The sequence below is a fragment of the Didymosphaeria variabile genome (genome assembly GCF_027946475.1).
Source record: "Didymosphaeria variabile strain IMI 356815 chromosome Unknown scaffold_10, whole genome shotgun sequence".
NCBI classification, from domain to species: domain Eukaryota; kingdom Fungi; phylum Ascomycota; class Dothideomycetes; order Pleosporales; family Didymosphaeriaceae; genus Didymosphaeria; species Didymosphaeria variabile.
Window position 1 is genome coordinate 1,082,205 of NW_026611629.1, and position 20,740 is coordinate 1,102,944.

Below are 20,740 nucleotides of genomic sequence, written 5' to 3' on the forward strand. Positions count from 1 at the left end.
ACGAATCGATACCCGTCTTGAAAGCAGTGTTATCATCCAAGATGGTCAACTTCAAACTGTCGTTCGGTCTTCTTTCATTGGCGCTTGCGCATACTTCACACGCCTCGCCGCTCGCTGCACGTGCATGCGACCTTCCATCAAAGTACAAATGGACCTCGACTGGATCACTTGCTGATCCAAAGAACGGGTGAGTTAAAAAGAGACACTGATTTCCACCACATGCTGACCGCTCCCTGTTTTCAAGATGGGTAGCACTCAAAGACTTCACCACTGCTCCTTACAATGGCAAGCACCTCGTATATGCGACAACCCACGATTCGGGTTCCTCTTGGGGCTCCATGGCTTTCGGGCTCGTCACAAACTGGTCAGATCTAGCTTCTGCCGCTCAGACTAAGCAGACTGCCGCTGCCGTCGCCCCCACTCTGTTTTACTTCGCCCCAAAGAGCATTTGGGTACTTGCATACCAATGGGGGCCCACCGCCTTTTCGTACAAGACTGCTTCTGATCCAACAAACCCCAATGGATGGTCTGGAGCGCAGACGCTCTTCTCGGGAACCATATCTGGCAGCAGCACTGGACCCATCGATCAGACCCTCATTGCCGACAGCACCAACATGTATTTGTTCTTCGCAGGCGATAACGGCAAAATCTATCGCTCGAGTATGCCTATTGGAAACTTCCCTGGTAGCTTCGGCACTTCGTCGACAGTCGTCCTTAGCGATACCACCAATAACCTCTTTGAGGCAGTGCAAGTTTACACGCTTGCTGGACTGAACAAGTATCTTATGATTGTGGAAGCTATCGGTGCGAATGGGCGTTACTTCAGGTCGTTCACTGCTACGTCGTTGGGCGGAACATGGACAGCACAGGCTGCTACCGAGAGCAATCCGTTCGCGGGCAAGGCGAACAGCGGGGCCACGTGGACTAACGACATCAGCCATGGAGAGCTGGTCAGGAGTGTCAACGATCAGACGTTCACCGTGGACCCGTGCAATTTACAGTTGTTGTATCAGGGACGCTCGCCCAGCTCAGGTGGTGACTATGGCCTGTTGCCCTACCGACCTGGGGTGTTGACGTTGTCGAAGTGAAAGGACGTGGAGACTTCTTCACTATCAAGTTAAAAGCCGTGCTCTTTGTTAATTAATACAAGGGTCAAAACCAGTTAAGATAAAGAGCATTTGAGCTATTCAATGTTCGCTTTGTGTGTATGAGCACAATGTTTGCAACGCTGCTTATATGCGCGTGTACCCTTCAAGGACCGCCTTCCCTCCAACCCTATTCAAGAAAGCTTCAAATCACCCTTTGTCTGCTACAATAGGTCAAGTTCACGATATGGCGCCCCCGACTGGTTCCAAGCGCCACCACTGCTCCTTCAAAATGCCCAAGAACCCCCAATACGAATGTCCCCGCACAGGAAACATGTACCAGGAGTCTGGAGATGTGTATTACTGTTCTTTCCACGACCGGTATGCAAAGGACCGCTGCCAGGCTTTCTTTGATTTTGGAGGCTGCGGGATGCAGTGCCCTGAATTGCACACTATGATCAATGATGAGACGGGTAGAAAGTACTGCGACAAGCATGAACCGACGAGTGAGATCCCTGAGGTTGTCAATTGGACGAAGAGGATGACTGAATGGCTGACTGAAGTCGCGATCGCAGAGTCCTCACGTAAGGATGATGTTTATGTTGCTGAGACGATCGCTGATGAGGCAGAAGCAGTAGCTAGGCCGGAAGAGTCAGCGCCTAAACCACAATCAGAGTCAGCATCTGAATCGGAGCTAGAAGAAGAAGCCACCGACATTGATCTCAGGCTACAGATTCTGAGCCTCTACCTCTCCCAAGTAGAGGTGCACACCAAGCCCGAGCAACAGCAACAGCATGGTCACGCAGTCGATCAGAAGGCAAAGGCGGAATCGGAATCACAGCCAGAGCAACAGAATGAGCACATTGCCTCGTTGTACTTTCAGTGCAACATCTGTCTCGAAAACCACAACGCTGCCGACATGAACAAGATTGAAGCCTGTGGCCATCAATACAACGAATCATGCCTACAGGACTTCCTTCGACGAAAAGGTGTGCGGAGATACAACTGCGCAGGCTGCCGATATTGGCTACAGCAAAAGCAGGGACTCTAGATAATGTTTCTCTTCACTCTGGCATACTTGACTTCTATAATGGAATCATTCGATCTAAATCAGAACCATCTAACCAACGCCATTGACAATGTACTAATACATGATAAGCGTTACAAAAACGTATCATCCAATCAACTGCTCTCTTTCGTCCTTTCAAGCTCTTTCGCATTCGCGCCAAAGAAAGCCCACTGCTTCTTCACGTCCCCGTCCTCATGTCCCATATTTGACGGCACAAGCATCTCTCTGCCATTGTTACCCTGTGAGTAGAATGCCAATCGAGTCTATTTAGAATCAGTCAGCCATAGCAGTTCAGCACGTTTATACTCATCATGACTTACCTTCCCCAGCGTCAATTTTATCGACCCTTCGAACGCCACATTCGGTCTATACACGCTGAGATCTGGCTTCCCTTTGATAAGCTTTTGTATGTTTCCTATAACGACTTCGGCCTGGAAGAAGGCTGCACGCGCCATCTTGGGTCCTCCTGTTGCTGCGACGTCGCCCAATGAAAAGATTTGGGGGAAGCGGTCATCTAGAATTTGGAGTGAAGGTTTCACTTGCACGTGGGAAGTTTCTTTCGAGATGGAAGCTGGAGATAGTGCGGCGATGATGGCGGAGTTTGGTCGTTGGCCGGTGCAAGGGATCTATTTGCGTGTCAGCACCTCGTTTTCCGTACTTATTGAGCATAAATTTCTTACGATGAGATCGTATTCCTGTTCTTCTCCGCTCGCGAACTGCAATATCTTGCTCTGTGATGCGATGTTTGGACGTTCGCTCAAGCGTAGTGTGATATCCATGTCTGTCAGTGTCTTCGCAACATGATTGTGAAGTCTCGGGCCGAAAGTATTCAGCAACTGCGCGCGCGAATGGATGAGCGTAACCTCTTTCTCGGGATAGAAGTCCTTGGTATCGCTCGCCAGTTCCACGCCCACTGCGCCTCCTCCAACAATCGCAATTCTTCGCGCTTCCTGAATCTTGTCTTGCATTCCCCTCAACTCGGCTCGTGCGTTTTCTTTTTCAGTGGAAGCAACTTTGCTGGGAAGCTTGGACGACGTCCCTGTGGCGATGACTGCATATGCGTATTCTAGCTTCTCTCCGCTCTTAAGCTCCACAAAGCGTTCAGTGACTTGTGTCGCGGTATCCTGCACGTGATGGAATATGCCCTCTGATGCGCCCTTCGAGAGGCCAGTGTAAGGAATGAAAGCATCTTGCTCGTGTCCTTTCACCACGCTGAATCGCGGGAAAGCAAAGACGTAGTTAAGATGAGAGTTCTTTTCCACCAATATCACCCGGTACCCCGTCGGTAGCGTCTCCGTCAGCCTCTTCACCGCTTGATATCCGCCGAAAGAACCGCCGATGACCACCACATTCTTGAGTTGATCAGTTGGAAGAGTTTTGTATGTGCGCTTATGGATGAAGGCTGAGATGCGTTGGTTAAGGATCGTCGCAGCAAATTTGGGAAGAAATCGAAGAATTTGTAGCGCAAGTAGAATGTAGTCGGAGATCATACTGAGAGATTAGATCGATAACATAAAATATGCTGCATGTGATTGTACTTATGGTCCTATATATTTGAGGCACGGACGGCGGATAGTCCGTGGAGATGATATTGGCGCCGATGACCGGAACCGGTTCGGACATATCGGCTTATTCGTCTACGAACACCGTCGGCCCTTTTTACGAGGCTCGATAATTAGTACATTCTTCGATACTTGTCAACACTGATTTATGGCAAGCAAACTTATGAAGATAGGAGGGAGGGTACAATGGTTCCAGGGACAAGACTGTTTGCACTACCGGCCCAATTGAACATCTGTAGCCACCAACAATATGTTGCTTCTGAATTATCCCATGACACGAGTGCAGTCAGCTAGAGCCATATTACCAATCCAAGAGGAGCAAAAAAGGAGTTTCAGCGGTGTAAATCTCGGATATGAAAGTTTATGTGAGGAAAAAAAGATAGGCATCAAGCATTAAAGACACAGGATTCATATGATTTGAGGCGAGCGCAAAATCATCGTCTAAGCGACAGTCTTCCATTATTACTCCGCCATTAGCTATCCTTCCTACTCATCAACTATCGTACAAGCCGTTCCAACCCATGCATCAGAGATTTTGCCTACACACGGTAACCCAGCTCAGTAAAAAGCCCCAAAAGCCGCAACAGCCCCGATCAAAGCAACGACATTGCGCACCTGCACGGTCTCGGCACCGCCCGTGAACTGCCCAGTAGGAGCGGAAGCAGTCTGTCTCACAGTCAGTACAGATTATCAATAACCACGAGTCCAACTCACAGGGGAAGTTCCATTGGTCGTTCCATTACCAGTAGCATAAGGTGCACCAGAAACGCTAGGGACAGGAACAGCCGTAGCTGTCTCTAAAACCGAAGAAACCGCAGAGCTCACCGCAGACTCAACAGCAGAGCTCAAGCTCGCCGCTGCAGAGGAGGCCTCGCTAGCAGTAGCAGTAGCTTCAGCTGCCGAAGAAGATGGCGCGTCGGTCACTGCCTCGGCGGCAGAAGACGCTGGCTCGCTGACCGCCTCAGCGGTCGAAGTAGGAGTGGAAGAGGAAGCTGCTGAGCTCGCGCCGGTGCTGTCACCGGGGTGCTTCGCGTCGCCTACATCATCCTGCTTCCCGCTCTTGGGCTCGGTGTCAAGACCGCTGCACTTGCCTGCCGCGGTGGTAAGCGAGCCGCCGTAGTACTTCCAGATATCGACGTTGTCAGGACCGGCGCATTGGAGGCAGTTGTTGTAGTCGTACAGAAAGACTTCATCGGTGCAGTAGTCGCCGCCGGCTTTGGACACCGTGATTGCGGTTCCTGTAACGCAAGTCAGTGAAAGGTAAACATGCGGAGAAAGTGTTGTACGGACCGCAGTTGTCGTGGCAGGCATACTCTGGGGATCCAGGAGCCTGGCGCTTGAGTAGAGTAGCGAAGTGTTGCTCTTCAGTGATGATGGACGCAGTGCTTGCAGCGATGAAGCCTGCGATGACGATGCGAGAGGTAAACATTGTGACTAATTGCGACCGATCGAATGTACAAGTGGTAAAGCGAGTGTGCTTGAGGATTTCAACAAGATCAAGTCAGTATTAAACGCGTGAAGATGCAGGTACACGAGACCAATTGAGAGCGCCGGTCTCCTCACCTTATATGGCTGGGAACCTAACACAATCTGCAAGTACGAAGTATCGTCCCACATCAGGCCGCGCCGCTAGTGTTCATCCCTGCTACAGGTGTACAACTGCATGTACATCCACAGCCTGGAAGCTACCCTGCATCGTTACAGCAAGTGGGCTGACAGCGGCCACAGTCCGCCCGGCCGAAGATCGGAGATGGAAAACTTTATCAGATGGATTGATTAGATGCATCCTCTGAATGAATGTGTGGGTCAGGTGGCAGCCTCCTGGACATCCATTGGTCCTCCAAGCTCTTGAGCGCCTTGGCTACAGTCACTAGCGCCATCAGATAACTCAAAATGCCGCCGTAACGTCCGGGCTCGTGTCCGACTCGTACCACACCTTCCCATTGGATGTATCTCGCCAGCCGGATATGCCGATATTGATGGTTGAGTCCAATCGCTTCGCAGACGGGGTGAAGGTTCTGTACGGCGCGCTAGAGGACCAATATTGAGAGCTTGGCTATGGCGCGGGCGTACCGAGAAGCAGGATAGTCTTTACGAGGTATCACCCGTGCCGTTGAGGAGATACCAGCATATGCAGGTCTGCGCTCGGCACTGCGAACCCATATCAGTCGCATGTGAGCAATACCAGATGCTAGAAGAACCCCACCTCGGACGTCTAAACCGCCACAAGAATCGCCCCTTCTCTGTGATATGATGTTCTCCCTTCTCTTGCCAGCGTTCGTGGCCTCTTTCGCATGTGTGGAAGCTCAACATGGAGCCGGTGCAGAAGGCACAGAGATGGGTCCCGTCGCCTTTCTCTGGCCACCAGACCGTAACTGGACAGCCCAAGCAGATAACATCGCACCGTGCGGAAGTGCAGATGGTCCTTCGAATCGCACTGAGTTCCCGCTCACTCAGGGTGCGGTAGCCTTGACAATCGCGGACGAAGCATGGAATGTAGCGATTCGACTTGCGACTGGAAACGGTAAGCTGTGACCTCGGCATATCTACTACCACGTAAGATATAGACTAATCTAGATCAGATCCACGTACGGAGTCAGACTTCATAGACGACCAAGTCGTCTCCAATGTCTCAGAAGTCGATCCCGGCCACCAATGCTACAAGCTCCAGAGCATCGGTGAAATCACGGCGGGCACGAACGCTACTATCCAGATGGAGTACTGGGGAGAATTTGAAGGCGAGAACAATGGAAATAACCAGTCATTCTTCGCTTGCGCGGATATCGTACGTACTGTCTTGATGTGCTTCGATGAGGTATGAGAGGACTGACAACAGCAGACCTTCGTAGCCGCCTCAGATTTCAACATCTCAGCCCCTTGCTTTAACGTCACATCGTCGGAATTCGATACCCCTTCTTCTTCAGGCACTTCCTCTCCCACTTCCTCTGCCTCATCCACCTCCAACACCTCCTCCGACTCTCAATCAGGTGGAGGCGGCGGTGGAGGTCTTTCGACAGGCGCAAAAGCCGGCATAGCAGTCGGGTCTATAATCGGAGGCCTTGCACTAATAGGTTTGGTGGCGTTGCTGATGCTGCGGCGAGGCAAGGCGATGGGGCTTAAGGGGAAAGAGGAGTATGAGTTGCGGGCGAAGGATCTGGGGAGTCCGGTGCCGGGGCAGGAGCCGACGACACCGGCGAGGACGTGAGAGGGAATGGCAAGGTAAGACCAATAATGCTTTGTGCAAAGGAGCGAAATGGTGAAGAGGGTAATGAATGCAACGCTAGATAATGTTGAATGCGATACCAGATCTCAGGTTGAAAAGTACATGTAAAAAGGAAAAGATCGGCCTTTGTCGAGCCGCCTACACATTTGCGGGTTCTGCAACTTTCTCTCTCCTCAGTCCAGTGACAGTTTCAACATGCTCAGTGCTGAGATGCGCCTTACCTACAAAAACACTTGCCACGACTCCAAGGCCCGCAAACGCCGTATACGTGATCCACATATTCCTCGTCGCATATGCGAACGCCTCCTTAGCAGCCATTTCCCAGGCCTTATTGTTGAAGGTACTTGGAAGATGCACATTAGCCATCGCGCTCTCACCAGCTAACTTCTCCAAAGCATCTTGCGGAAGACCCGCAGCCTTCAAAAACCCCGCGCGAGCATCCATGGAGTTCTGGAAGATTGTCCCGCCGATGACAACCGAGACGGTGAGCGACATGTTTCGAATGAAGGAGAGGGTGGAAGTAGCGGTTGCGACGTCTTTCTGCTCGACTTGCGATTGTACTGCGATGAGGGGCGCTTCGAAAAGGACGCCTGAGCCAAGGCCTGCGACAATGAGGAAGCCTACCAAGGGTCCGATAGATGCGTTAGCGTCGAGGGAGATGAGGAGACCGAAGCCGAGACAGAGCAGGACGCTACCGACCCAGATGATGGGGCGGAAGTGGCCAGTGCGGTGAATTATGACGCCACAGATGACTCCTGCTATAGCGCCCGGTACGATAAAAGGTAGTAGGAGTAGTCCGGATTTCAGAGGGTTGAGTTCGAGGACGCTTTGCAGGTAGAGAGGCATGTAATACTCGCCGGAGATGAAGACGAAGCCGTGGAAGGTGACGACTCCGAGGGCGGCGACGCAGGACCGGTTCTTGAAGATGTCCATCGGGATCAAAGGGTACTTTGCGATCTTAGCTTCACTGTATACGAAGGCGAGGACCATGAGGCCGCCGACAACGAGAAGCGCGATGACTTTGGCGGAGTCCCATGGGAAGATGGCACCGCCGAAATTGAGGCCCAGAAGGACCATGAGAGTAAAGGCCAGGAAGGTGACGATTCCAGTCCAGTCGATTGCCTTCACACCGTCAAAGAAAGACGTGTGTTCGTGGCGGATGTCAAGGAAAACGATGATAAGGATGGCAGCGATACCGCAGATGGGAAGATTGATGTAGACTGCGGTGAATTAGCGAAAAGGACTAATATGCAGAACCGGAGTATGACTGACAGCACCATCGCCAGGAAACAAGAGAGGCGAAGACACCACCCAAGATTGGCCCAACACCGCCAGCGATTGCCCAGATGCCCTCGGTGAATCCCATAATAAGTCCGCGCACCCTGTTGGCGTTAGTCAGTAGTTGCTCAGTTGAAAAGGAACCTGAATTCCCCAGTAGCTTTAACTCTAGAAGGACGTACCTTAAACTGAACAGGTCACTGATGCAGACATGCACCAACAAGATAAGACCACCACCAGCCATACCTTGAAATGCTCTCCCAACGATCAACGCCATCATAGTTTTGGCCGTCGCACAAACCACTGAAGCTGCGAAGAAGATTGCTAACGCTGCTAGAACAATCGGCTTTCGTCCCCAAATATCAGACAGCTTGGCCCAGATTGGGCCTGAGGATGCATTGGCAAGAAGATAGGCGGCACCAATCCATGTGTAGCCAGCGGAGGAGTTGAGGTCAGCAGAAATGGTAGGAGCGGCTGTTGCGACGATAGTAGCATCTAGGGCTGCGACGAAAAGGGAGAGCTAAACTTGATAGTTAGCCTGGTGATTGAAGCCTCACGTGTAGGCGAGCGATCTAATTACACTGATCTGAGGGTTGTAGATGTTGCACAGTGTTTATGTTGTGGAAAACTTGAGAAACGTACAAAAAGTGCGATTAGAATGGCAGTCACCTGCCACTTCCCTCTCTCCCTCCCATCATTTGACACGGCAGTAATGTTCCTCTCCAACTTTGATCCAGTTGACGCCGCGTCGTGTTCTTGGTACCGCGGAGCCAGGGCTGCCTGGCTTGTAGGCTCGATAACGTCTAATTCATTGTCGTGTCGCATCGTTTTTTGCACGAATTCTATGTCTGAAAATATCTTCACTACAGTGCTGTACGAGCAATGACAACAGTTATGTATGTGGGGAATCAGTTTGACGTCTATGACTGAATTTGCGCCAAGCGAGGAGGAACGCGATTCGTCAATTCGGGAGAGCGAAGGGCTGAGATCCCCGCGTTCACCACTAGCGCACCTATCAGCCTCGGAGACGGCCGCTGATTCATGACCGATGTGTACATGCTTGCTCGAATAGGGAAGGCGAACGCCCTTTGATGTTTGGAAACCGGTGATCTCCGACATCCACGAGTGTCGCTATACCGCCCTTGTGGCTCCTTGGCGTATAAACCCGCTGGGGAATGACTCGACTTGAAAGATGCTGGGTAAGAGAATCGCGAGCTGCTCGAAGACTCACAGATTGCTTGAGAACTTCATCAAAGCATCCTTGCTGCTCTACCTACACTGCCGGTCTCGAAGAGCTCGACTAGACCAGCGCCAGTGCACTCTTCTAAGATCCACTCGAATCGCAAGCCATGGAATTGTTTCCACTTCTTCGTGCGTCCTGGTAGTATGCCAGCAAATTCTCCTCGTGCTTTCTTTTTTTCGGCGATGTCTTCCTTGCCCACAATGCCGCCGTCCCATCGCTCTTTCAATACTCCTAATGGCGCTTCTTTGTATTTGGATCTCTTCAAAAGGCTGAGGAAGTGCGTACGGGCTTCAATGATCAACTTGGTGTGAGAGCCGGTATTCGGAAGCGAAAAGTTGTAGTATGCGGTAGATGCCATACGCTGGCCGGTTCCTCCATGCATGTGCTGCGTTGCTGAAGCTCCACCAACCGCGCCCAAGGAACCCGATGCGTGACGTGACCCAGCTGTTGACAGGAATGAGAGACTTCCGCTGCCTGGCATTGCGAAGATAGAAGATCTATTGTCAAGTGCGGTAGCAGTGGTTAAAAACCCAGCGGCTGACAGGCTCGATATCTCGCTTGGTGTGAAAGCAGTGCTTGCTATGGTCGTTGACGTCGGATTGGCTTTCATAGCATTTATGTACTTTTCTGATTCTAATGTCAGCAATCGACATTAACAAGCGGACAATATGTTTACCTTGTACATCAGGCGTAAGTGCAGTGTGCGACCTGACCAAGCGTTCCCATACTTGCACCGAAGCGATACCATCTCCTACAGAAGCAAGACCCATACCGCGATTAGGGATGGTTACTCTTCGAAGAATGCCTGCCTGAGCAAGCTCAGCAATTTCTCGTTCGGTCTTCGTAGAGGATGCGCACAAGGCGTCAAGATGTGCAAGCGTCACGATTGGCGGCAACGCTATTCGATAGTTCAGAGTTTCAGCAATCCGCGTTGAGTTCATGCCAGCATTCTTCTGGGGAATGTCATTGAACATCCTGTTACGGATGTATTCCATGTACTGAGGCACATCGCGAAAGTTGAGGTCTGTGGCAAGCGAGGCAATCACACCTGTGTCGTCGAGCTTCTCGTCATCATTGAATAAACCGGCTTTCGTTGATTGCGACGACTTCCTCCGAGGACTGGCTGACGAGGGCGATGATACAGAACGGCGAAGACCCAATGCTGCAGCCGCGCTAGGTTTTCGTGATTTTGTGATGCGCGAAGAGCGCGCTGGCGTTGTCTGCATGTCTGGAAAGCTCGGCGTTCCTCCTTTTCTAACAGTCTAAATAACCGATTTTTTGTTTTTTGGTGTCGCAACGGCGTATGAAGAAGTGATGAGTGGTACGGAGGCAGCAGCGTGACTCAGTCGGGTGGCAGTATCAGCAAGAGATGTAAAGGGAAAGAGGTAGACTTTGAGGCACTCATCTCATGACTGTGCGATGGTGCTTTTAATGTGACAAATCAGAGAAGTGATGAGAAACAGTTTTGGTGTTCAAGGGCAAGAGCGATGCGGCTCTTGTAGAAGCCCCACTTGCCACAGCGCCACAACGACGTTTGTAGAAGGTACATACCTGCCACTATGCAAGGACATGGTAGGGCCAAGTCGATCGTTCTACCTTGCAGATAATCTATGTAGGGCAGATTCAGGGTCACGAATTGGTCTATCTTCAAATACCTGCCTAATAACACGCTTCGTTGCAGGCGTTCGCATTAGAGCAAACGGGTACCCGGCGCGGGCGCAGACGTCATGGCGTGTCACGGTGGGCGGAAGCTCTGGCAAGCTCGACCCTGACCCCAAATTCCAACGAAACGCACCATGACGGACTTCCCGTAGCCCTTCTCCCTCAACTCTGCCCCTCTATTTACCGCCGCAGTCAATCGCTCGCCATGTCGCTCAACGCTGAGCCGTCGCAGCCTGAGGAGCGTGCTGACCACAACCTCGCGCCCAAGTCGTACGCGGCCGCCGCCGAAGAGGCTCTACAGAACGAGCCCGAGCCCGAGGCACAATCACACGAGAGCCAGACGGACGGCGCACTCGACGACGCGAAAGACGCCTTGAAGAAGAAGGTTCGAGATCACCACAAGGACAACCAGACCAATGGCACGAAGGTCATCCGCATCGTGCCGGCTGAGGAGTATGAGGGCGAGGGCCAGGACAACAGCCCAAAGAGCCCTTCGAGAAATTCTCATCGCCGCAAGTCATCGCTGAAGTCCAACGGTTCGATCGGCCGCAAGTACGGCGAGCAGCTGCAGTACGAGATGTTTGAGAAACACAAGGACGGAAATGGGGACGCCTTGACCAGCGTCAAGCCTACCGCCGACTTCGAATTGGAGACGCGGACAGACAAGAAGCCCATGCGCAGGAACTCAGAGCTCAAGTCTGGACGACAAGCGGGCGAGGGATGGCATAAGAGCAAGTATGTCAAATATTATCTACCCGCGCGGGGACATACTGGGTGGCGCCGGCGCGCTCGACGCCCACTCTTCTTGAGCTGACATCGATGGCGCAATTTGCAGCTTGCGTACATGCTTGATCAAAGCTAACAACTACAGGATCCGATTTGCCCCGCTCAACGTTCCCTTGCAACGCCGCCTGCAGACCTTGGCCGTCTTACTTCATACTCTTAGCATCGCCGGTCTTGTTTCCATCTTCTTCTTCCTGTGCGCAATACCCATCCTGTGGCCCATCTTGTTGCCATACCTTATCTACGTCCTCTTCTCAAAGGCCGGTGAATCTGGCGAGCTTTCATTCCGCAGCGACCGCTGGCGTAAGAACAAGATATGGTCGCTCTTCGCATCGTACTTCCCCGCTCGCCTCCACCGCTCCCAAGAGCTGGAACCCACGCGGAAATACATCTTCGGATACCATCCCCACGGTATCATATCGCACGGTGCCTTCGCTGCCTTTGCGACCGAAGCCCTCGGATTCTCCCAGCTCTTTCCCGGCATCACAAACACCCTCTTGACGCTCGATGGGAACTTTAAGCTACCACTTTACCGTGAATACGCGCTCCGTATGGGCTTGGCCTCTGTGTCACGCGAATCGTGCGAGAATATCCTTTCAAAAGGCGGTCCGAATAACGAGGGTATGGGTCGTGCCATCACTATCGTAATAGGAGGTGCACGCGAATCACTCGAGTCCAAGCCCGGCACTCTTCGTCTTGTTCTCCGCCGTCGTTTAGGCTTTGTGAAGCTCGGTATTCGCAAGGGCGCCGACCTGGTCCCTGTCATTGGATTCGGCGAAAACGAGATCTACGAACAGCTCGACCCGCATGCGCATCCGTACATCAACAAGTTCCAGCTCTTGATCAAGAAACTCATGGGCTGGACTATCCCTCTCTTCCATGCTCGCGGCATCTTCAACTACGATGTCGGTATGATGCCGTACCGACGACCGATGAACATCGTGGTGGGCCGCCCCATCAAGGTTGTGCAACAGCAGCAACCGGATAAGGAGTATATAGAGAAGGTGCACGAGGAGTATATCACTGAGCTTCTGCGCATGTGGAACGATCACAAAGATCAGTTTGCCAAGGAGAGGATGGAGGAGCTGAAGATCATTGAGTGAGGGCTCCTTTAGGATCGGCTCGCTGGATGGGCTGCGATTGGCATTGATAGACTGTTTTGGGTACTTGTATTCCTAGCTTTCTCTTTCTTAGTGCGGATGTGATTGTCCAACACGCTTCATGTTGTCATCGTTAGCACGATAGGATTGGGGACAGACTGAAAGACTAGGTCTACTGAATGGAAGATAAAGATTGTCTTCTATATACTTCGCTATCGATGTGCGTCATTGCCGGGCATGCTATCTCAGCCTTTAGTGTCGTCACTTCAGTGGAAGTCGTATCATCTCGGTCATCCGTTCGACTCCCGTGAGGCCAAATTCCGTCAGGTCAAATTCAACCACATCGATACTTTCGAAGCCGTGATGCTGATATAGTCGCCGTCCCTGTTCCGAGGCTTGGACATAACAGGGAAGCCTCATTGCCTCGGACTTCTCGATGCCCCACTGCACAAGAAGGCTACCTGCTCCTCTTTGCCTGTGGTGAGTGGAGGTGACGAGGAGGGCCAAGACTACGAGGGCAAAACCATGAGCAGGAGACCTTCCACGTGGTGCACTGTTTGAAGTGTCAATCAGAAGTACTAAACTCACGAATATGTGGATTCTCTCCCATTTTCCCATTCTGTGTGCAAAAGTACTCGTGCGCAGCTTCCCTCAAGCGACCATATTGGTCGGCTCTCATTGAAGCTTGATCCATCGGTTGCTTCAGGGCCTCAAGATCAGGCCGACCGCGTTCATAGATTTCCCACTTCGCATAGGCTAGTATTTCGTCATCTTTCTCTGGATCCACGACTTTCAAATGGTGAAAGTAAGGCTTGTTGTTCAGATCATTGCTGATCGAAGCGATTTGTTCTTCCAAATAGCCATCGTACGCTGGCGGACGACCAATGACTAATGATCCTAGGGTTGCGGTACGAAGAGCCGCACATGTTGCAATGTCTGCGTGAGTTATCGGTTGAACAAGCAGAGAGGATATCTGGCAGATAGACTCGGTCAAGAAGGGCATGATAACGGCGCAGGTTGGAGCTTGCATCGTGGGAGAACGAAGTGTGAGCACTTGTGAGGAAGACTGGGGAGGCACACCGGTAAGCCGGGACCTTTCCGGTTAACGCAAGGCGCAGTCGCACAGTGAATGTCAGGTCACAGTGTGAGCCTTGCGAATTGTTTGACTCATCATGGACTCGCTACACTGCTCATGGCGATGATCATGGAAACATCTTGATGGCTGCAATCTCAGCTTATGGAAGACGCGCCTCAGATAACTTGGGTCTATGATGTAGCCGCCACCCACTTTGTAATGTGTATGTCGTCTCACCAGTCCGTCGGTCGGAAAGGGACGGCGCTTGAAGCCCACGTGACCAGCCCCCAACGAAGCGTCCTCGTCCCGATTCACAGCTTCCTCTCTTTCATACTCGCTGGCACCGGACTCAGTGTCTTGCATCGTTCAAGCTCTGGTCCATGCGGCTGACTAAGTCCCCTGAGCTTTTTGGCTGCGGCAACGTAGCTGTCGCGAAGTCGAGCACTCGTCTCTGCCGTCTGCCTGCTCACGGAGTCCTTCCATTCCCCCGCCTATGAGCTGTCGTGTTGCCACGACGGTTTCTTGCAAGACGTCAAATTGATCTCTCAACGTATGCCTCTGGTAGGCTGCTTCAGTTCGGAGCTTCCTCTCTTCACTGACCTCTTCAGTCAGATTCTTGATCGTGTCTTCGAGCCGATGCTTCTCCTCTTCATGGTTGTCAAAATTCTTCTGGAAGTCGGTTTCAAGTTCCTCAATCCGTTTCCTAAACTGACGCTTCTCCGCTATACCCTGCCCTCCGCCGTTATCGAGGGCGTAGTCGGTCCCTCATGATCATCGGTAGCCTTGCGCTTGACGCCAGACGTATCCCGAGCAGGCACCTCGCCGAACAAATCTTCCGCACAGAGAGTTGTCGCATCGTTTGTCGATGGCGGAGAGCGCACATTGGTGCACTTCGTAGAGCTCGTGTCTGTTGTGTTGCCGGTATCGGTATCAAGGCTGTGCCAGCGGCAGCAGTGGATGCTGCCGCGCCTAACAGCTACACGAACGTCCAACACTACAAAACTTTCAGTATATGCGCTATATACGTGAATCTGTAGCCTCTAGGGCTTAACTCAAGCGGACGTATAGGGCAAGCTAGGCGGCGTGTCGTCCGCTTGGTGCTACTTTTCAGGAGGCTTAGTGTGGCGGGGAAGGTGTCGCCGGCAAGATACCCTCGAGGTTGTGCACCTAGTGAACATCCCAACACTTGTCGTCGAGTCGCCCACACGCACATGTGTGTCAGGTAGTGGGACAATTTGGATTGATGTGAAGATGAATGCGTGCGGTGTTTGTGCAGAGCAGCCTCATGCGAACGGGAAGAGCACACCTAAAACAGATTGCAACTGGTGTAATCAACTCGGAAAGCACAGGGCGCAACAATCCGTCACACAACACTTAAGCAGCGACTGATCACTTATCCAGGGGCATTCACAGCAGCTTTTTTCTACCAATCGCATCGATGAGGTCTGATTCATACGAGAGCCTATAATCAATTCCTTCACGGAACCTCGGTACCATTCTCGAACCCTGCCGTACGCAGGTGCTTCAGGCTTCCAAGAGTATTGCCCTTCGTCAAGGGGGAACATATCCTTGCGCAATACCATACAACTTGAGTCTGTGAGACTCACTCCCTGTATGATCGAGGATCCATTACGCTCGCCACTGCAGTTGCTTGCGTTCAGTCTTCATGAAAAGCAGAAAGTTCATCCAGCCGACAGCTCTTGAGCTTCTCAAGGGTCTTGCGATTCTTCGCACTCATCTGGGAATCGAACGAACCAGCTGTCATTACCGCCTCCAACTTCTTGACAAGCCTCTCGTTCTTGTCGTAAACCTCGCGGTAAGCAATGTACATATCGTTCGTGCGCCCTTTCCACATGTTCATGGAGCTCTCCTGGTTCTTCAAGTTTCGGTGACACTCTTTGAGCTCTTTTTGGTCCTGCTTGAGCGCTTTCTGATATGTCGCTTGGTCCATGACACGGTCGTTGAAGTGCTGGTCGTTGAGCGACTTGATCTGAACTGCGTGTTCGGCGCGGAGCTTTCTTTTCGTTTCGGTCACCTCGCTCTCAAGATCCTGGATCCTCTTATCTCTGGTCTGTTGATCGTTGGAGTTTTGCTTGTTGAGAAACCTGATCTGAGCTGCGTGTTCGGCGTGCCGTTTTGCCCTCGTCTTTTCCGCTGCCTTACGGTTTTTCTCCGAGAGCACCCCGTACGTCTTCAGATCCAGCTTCCATCCCCGGCAGATCTTGTTTTTATCCTTGAAGAGCTGTGCATTTGCAATCTCAAGATCCTTAAGCTTTTCTTCGGCCACCCTGTTCTCGCTTTCGCCATGGCTTTGCTTTCTATCTTGTCGGTCCGAGAGGTCATCCAGTGTCGTACCAAAGCGGTCTTCATAGATACGCAACTGTTCGTCTTTTGTACGAATATCGGCGATCTTAAGACGAAGCTCGTTATTCTTCTTATGAAGCCTTTCATCCTTCTCAGCCAGCAACTTGTTCTTGTGGAGAAGCTCTGCATGTTTGTCGCAAAGCTCTTCGTGTTTGTCGCGAATCTTGGTCCAAAGGGCGTCATTGACCGGGAGTAGGTCGACCTCGACCACACTTATTGGCGACGTGTTTGATTGACATGCTTCACGCAGGCGGGCGGGTGAATCATCGAACAATTCACCAGAGGATTCTGACCCTACCTTTCTCCCATTGGCCTTCTGTAGCTGTGCTTCAAGGACTGTGATCTTTTCTTGCAGGTCACGCTTTTCTGACTCATCCTTGTCGCGATATTCCTCGATAGCAGCATTGATTGTTGCGACGAACGGATCCGGCCTAGAAGCAGCTGTATGTGGACCCTTGATGCGCTTTGGAGCTCCATCTCCCCCATCATCATTCGCTTCACGCTTGATTCCGGTATGGCTTGCTCTCACGCCTGTCGATGCTGGCTGATTGGGTATAGCAGCATGACCATACTGTTCTACGTTAGACAAGACTTGAGGCTCAGGCGAGCGCAGATCAACGATCTGAGCTGTTTGATGATTAGCAGCGCTTCTGGATCTTGGGGTATGGTGCACTCTACCGGATGCTCTGCCCGTCCTCGCGGTGGGACCCAACCTAACCCCGGTATGCGTTAGGCCATTTCGAGGTTCGAGATTCATAGGACATTTGACCGTGGTTACGCTGGGGTGGCCGGACTGCGCATCCGCACGACCGCGAAATGGATAACTACCGCCTGTTTCAAGTAGCGTCAGTATTGAACAGCTTCTCGTGAACGGCGGTATGGCGACGTTGAAGAGACATTAAGGCCCCTCGGTGAGCAGCAGAAGGCCAAAAGATCCGCGTCTAGTGCCGGGTTGTGTGATACACTTACTCATGGTGGAGAGGAGACGCGCACTTAGAGCGAAAGTCGAGAAGCCTTGCAGCGCGACAATATAATTGGGGTGACCAGGCGAGGGAAGCTGAGAAGGTGAGAAACTTCCCTATTTCGTTTGCTTAGGCGGTCAGGTGAAGGTGACAGGAAATTACGAAAGAGGAAGGAACGCCTCAGGGCACTTTCCCTGAACCGTAAACACCCGCTAATTCGTATCAGACTACGTGGATCTTATTACTCTCGCCTGAGCAGGCTTCGTGAAGTCTGGAAAGGCCATTTCCACCATCCGTCCTACTGAAGTCATGTTCGTCTGCTCAAAGGAGGTGCTGTCGCTAGTTCCCGTACTCAGACATCCCTCCAGTGTCCACTGCCTGCCAGCTTCCGTTGTTGTCTCTTATACTCAGCCTATTGCTTCATCGCGAAAGTCATGTACTGCACCGGTTGCTGATGAATGTCTTGCATGTCATCCACGCTGCCCATATCCAGCCCTCGCAAGTGTCGTCCTGCGCTCTGTGTAGCATTGTCGTCCTTCTTGCCGGATTTTGATCGTGCGTCCGGTAGTGGCTCTCTGCACGTATACGGCACATGCAACATGTCCTGTACTCTCGCCCCCCTCGGAGGCTCATCTCAAAGCCCGAAACTCTTCTTGTCTGCATCGTTTGCGAACGCTTCCTCTGACCCAAGGCTTTCACAAGCGCCCTATCCTGGTCGACCAGTGCTTGTATAGCCTTGTCGTTGGCGCTAACGGTATCTTCGAGTGCACTCTTCTGGTAACAGATAACACGCGTCACAGATCTTCCCTCCGTATGAGAGCAATGTGTGATATATCCTAGTCCTAGGGTATATCTGACTGGTAAAGGAAGGAGAGTAATGTGAAATTAGCGCAGTGAAAAGGATTCTGCTTCTCCTCTTGATATCCCTCATGCTCTGCGACTGCCTCACAGTGCATGAAATCAGAGACGTAAGCAACACTCACTATGTACAGCGTACTCAGTTGCCATCCGTAGACGACGAATGATGACCGGCAGCGTGCAACCCCACATGATGGCAATCTCGTCACTTGCCTTTACTGTTTTCATGCCGATTCCAAGCCGACCGCCCTTCGTCGTGAAAATCGAACGGGCCCTGCAAGCATTATAGAAAGCTCGCATATACAGTGCTGCCTTTGAAAAACTCCAGCGACGGACTTTCCTTTCGGTTCTTCAATTGTCTAGCTCAAGGTGGAAGACTTTTTTTTTGTATGAAGACGGTTCTTCCAAGCCCCGAAAACCTCCACGGCGGCACTAGCCTCGATAATCTTGAGACTGTGACCTTCCTCCGCAATGAAGCTCAAAGCTATCAATGCTTCTTGGTCCGCCGCGTTCATTTCGAACGTAACATTATCTATCCGAATGACATATCATCTCACGTATTTCACCCACAGCAGTAGTTATTCACGCGACACAGTGGCACAAGCTCGAAGTCTCGAAGTAATTCACAGGGTATCTACAACAAACATCTATAATCTACAAGCTCAGTGTCCAAAAGCCGGACCTTGCGCATTCATCTTCGCAAACTCCCTGTTCTCCTTCTGCCACTTATTCGCATACTTGACACCAAAGCCGTTCTCGAACACCTCACGAACAGCCTCAAGCGGCATGCCCTTGACCTCAGGGAAGCAGAAGATGACGAAGATCCAGCCGACGAACATGAGGCCGGCGTAGAAGCCAAAAGCTCCGGAGGGAGTGATGCCCTTCATCATGGACAGGAAAGTAGAAGCTACAATGATGTTGGTCGACCAGCAGGTGGCGGTGTTCAGCATAGTGCCGACGGCACGGACTTCCATGGGAATGAACTCGGTGCCGATCCAGGCGATGGTGGCAATGCCCGAGGCATAGAAGGCGATGAAGATGATGATCATGGCGATAAGAAGGTAGGCTGGCCAGCCGATCTGATCGCTGGTGACCTCGAGCGTGTGCAGGTCAATTGGGATGTAGGAGAAGGCTACAGCGGCAATAGTGAGACAGGTAAACATGCCGAAAACGGTAACGAGCAAGATGGTGCGACGTCCGAAGCGGTCTACTACGACGATGAGGAGGGCGCTGAAGACAAAGTTGGCACCTGCAACAGCGATGGCTACCGCTGTGGGGTTGTTGAAGCCAACGATCTTGAAGAGAGTTGCCGAGTAGTACATTAGTGTGTTGAACCCAGAAAACTGGGACATTCCCATGATTACGCAGGCGGTACCCACAGCGCGAAGCGTAGCCATGTTGGTAAAGATCGATTTGAAGGTCTTCCAGAGCGAGTCATCAACCATCGTCTCTGTGGCCTGTTGAATGCTGAGCTCGATGCTCGACATCTTTGCTCGGCGCTGCTGTTCGGTGGAACCGGGATAAAGTCGAAGGAGAATTTTCTCAGCCTGGTCCAGCTTGCCATGGGCAACAAGCTGACGAGGAGATTCTGGGCAAGTGAACAAAAGGCCAGCAAGAAGGATAGCAGGAAGGGCGCCAACGCCGACAGTAGCTCGCCAGCCTTCACCCTTGACGTGAGCGAAGCCTGCACCCAGGGCGGACGCAAACAACTGTCCAAAGGTTACAGACATGTTGTTGAATGCCACCATACGACCTCGGTACTTCGCAGGAGCCAGCTCAGAGATGTAAAGTGGGCAGATCATGGCTGCGCTTCCGACTCCCAGACCGACTACGAAGCGACCAACGGCAAATTGTGCGACGGAATAAGCAGCGGTCTGGAGGACAGTGCCAATAACAAAGACAATACAGGCCGCCCAGATGGGCATCTTACGGCCAAATCTGTCGGCTGTGAGACCAGCACAGATGGCACCGACGAACGCACCGCCGGAGGTGAGCGACGTGACGAGTTCTTGCTCGGAGGAAGTGAGCTCATGACCAAGCGAGGTGCCGATTGTGACGAGGACTGATGAAATATAACCAGTATCATATCGTGGAGTTGGTCAGATTGATGCAGACTCAGTGCTTTCATGGCATTGTTACGTACCCAAAGAGAAGTCCTCCCAGAGAGATGACAAAACTGATCAGCCATGCTCCCCTAGACGCCGCACATTGTTCGATAGCTGAGAGTTCGTGGAGTTGCGCTGTGTCGATAGTTTTCGAGGTTTCAACATTCTCGATCTTCTCTGACGAAGAGTGGGAGTTTACGTCGAGGTGGACCTTCTTGTCCATGTCGGTCTTGTTGTCGTACGTCGCCATTGTTACAACCGGAAACGATGCTAGTGGAGGTCGAAGTAAAAGCAAACGACGCTAATGTATCTCTGAGAGTGATCAAAAGTTGCTGTTGTGGTCGCAGTACCAGTGAAGGCTGCTGTGATGG

General features: G+C 51.8%; 10 protein-coding genes across 10 annotated transcripts; 4 read left to right on the top strand and 6 right to left on the bottom strand.

Annotated features, from left to right (window-relative positions):
- Positions 1 to 41: 41 nt before the first annotated feature.
- Positions 42 to 1,088, top strand: AXHA1 (putative alpha-L-arabinofuranosidase axhA-1; the record flags this gene model as incomplete). Its single annotated transcript, XM_056221133.1, has 2 exons — positions 42 to 187; positions 245 to 1,088. 2 exons carry the CDS (start codon positions 42 to 44, stop codon positions 1,086 to 1,088), a joined length of 990 nt encoding a protein of 329 aa, XP_056065120.1.
- Positions 1,089 to 1,377: 289 nt separating this feature from the next.
- Positions 1,378 to 2,136, top strand: N0V89_012413 (uncharacterized protein; the record flags this gene model as incomplete). The annotated part of the gene is made up of 1 exon (XM_056221134.1): positions 1,378 to 2,136. One exon carries the CDS (start codon positions 1,378 to 1,380, stop codon positions 2,134 to 2,136), a length of 759 nt encoding a protein of 252 aa, XP_056065121.1.
- A 131-nt stretch (positions 2,137 to 2,267) lies between these two features.
- On the bottom strand, positions 2,268 to 3,777 carry N0V89_012414 (uncharacterized protein; the record flags this gene model as incomplete). The annotated part of the gene is made up of 4 exons (XM_056221135.1): positions 2,268 to 2,417; positions 2,475 to 2,780; positions 2,835 to 3,645; positions 3,722 to 3,777. The coding sequence occupies 4 exons, from the start codon at positions 3,775 to 3,777 to the stop codon at positions 2,268 to 2,270; spliced, it is 1,323 nt and encodes a 440-aa protein (XP_056065122.1).
- Positions 3,778 to 4,274: 497 nt separating this feature from the next.
- On the bottom strand, positions 4,275 to 5,145 carry N0V89_012415 (uncharacterized protein; the record flags this gene model as incomplete). Its single annotated transcript, XM_056221136.1, has 3 exons — positions 4,275 to 4,382; positions 4,431 to 4,954; positions 5,007 to 5,145. The coding sequence occupies 3 exons, from the start codon at positions 5,143 to 5,145 to the stop codon at positions 4,275 to 4,277; spliced, it is 771 nt and encodes a 256-aa protein (XP_056065123.1).
- Positions 5,146 to 6,053: 908 nt separating this feature from the next.
- N0V89_012416 (uncharacterized protein) lies at positions 6,054 to 6,921 on the top strand (the record flags this gene model as incomplete). Its single annotated transcript, XM_056221137.1, has 3 exons — positions 6,054 to 6,240; positions 6,299 to 6,501; positions 6,556 to 6,921. 3 exons carry the CDS (start codon positions 6,054 to 6,056, stop codon positions 6,919 to 6,921), a joined length of 756 nt encoding a protein of 251 aa, XP_056065124.1.
- A 156-nt stretch (positions 6,922 to 7,077) lies between these two features.
- N0V89_012417 (uncharacterized protein) lies at positions 7,078 to 9,042 on the bottom strand (the record flags this gene model as incomplete). Its single annotated transcript, XM_056221138.1, has 4 exons — positions 7,078 to 8,159; positions 8,212 to 8,321; positions 8,400 to 8,737; positions 8,860 to 9,042. The coding sequence occupies 4 exons, from the start codon at positions 9,040 to 9,042 to the stop codon at positions 7,078 to 7,080; spliced, it is 1,713 nt and encodes a 570-aa protein (XP_056065125.1).
- A 425-nt stretch (positions 9,043 to 9,467) lies between these two features.
- On the bottom strand, positions 9,468 to 10,686 carry N0V89_012418 (uncharacterized protein; the record flags this gene model as incomplete). Its single annotated transcript, XM_056221139.1, has 2 exons — positions 9,468 to 10,087; positions 10,137 to 10,686. 2 exons carry the CDS (start codon positions 10,684 to 10,686, stop codon positions 9,468 to 9,470), a joined length of 1,170 nt encoding a protein of 389 aa, XP_056065126.1.
- Positions 10,687 to 11,327: 641 nt separating this feature from the next.
- On the top strand, positions 11,328 to 13,008 carry DGA1 (diacylglycerol O-acyltransferase 1; the record flags this gene model as incomplete). Its single annotated transcript, XM_056221140.1, has 2 exons — positions 11,328 to 11,857; positions 11,994 to 13,008. The coding sequence occupies 2 exons, from the start codon at positions 11,328 to 11,330 to the stop codon at positions 13,006 to 13,008; spliced, it is 1,545 nt and encodes a 514-aa protein (XP_056065127.1).
- Positions 13,009 to 15,737: 2,729 nt separating this feature from the next.
- Positions 15,738 to 17,417, bottom strand: N0V89_012420 (uncharacterized protein; the record flags this gene model as incomplete). Its single annotated transcript, XM_056221141.1, has 2 exons — positions 15,738 to 17,071; positions 17,414 to 17,417. 2 exons carry the CDS (start codon positions 17,415 to 17,417, stop codon positions 15,738 to 15,740), a joined length of 1,338 nt encoding a protein of 445 aa, XP_056065128.1.
- Positions 17,418 to 18,926: 1,509 nt separating this feature from the next.
- N0V89_012421 (uncharacterized protein) lies at positions 18,927 to 20,619 on the bottom strand (the record flags this gene model as incomplete). The annotated part of the gene is made up of 2 exons (XM_056221142.1): positions 18,927 to 20,326; positions 20,442 to 20,619. The coding sequence occupies 2 exons, from the start codon at positions 20,617 to 20,619 to the stop codon at positions 18,927 to 18,929; spliced, it is 1,578 nt and encodes a 525-aa protein (XP_056065129.1).
- Between the last annotated feature and the right edge of the window lie 121 nt (positions 20,620 to 20,740).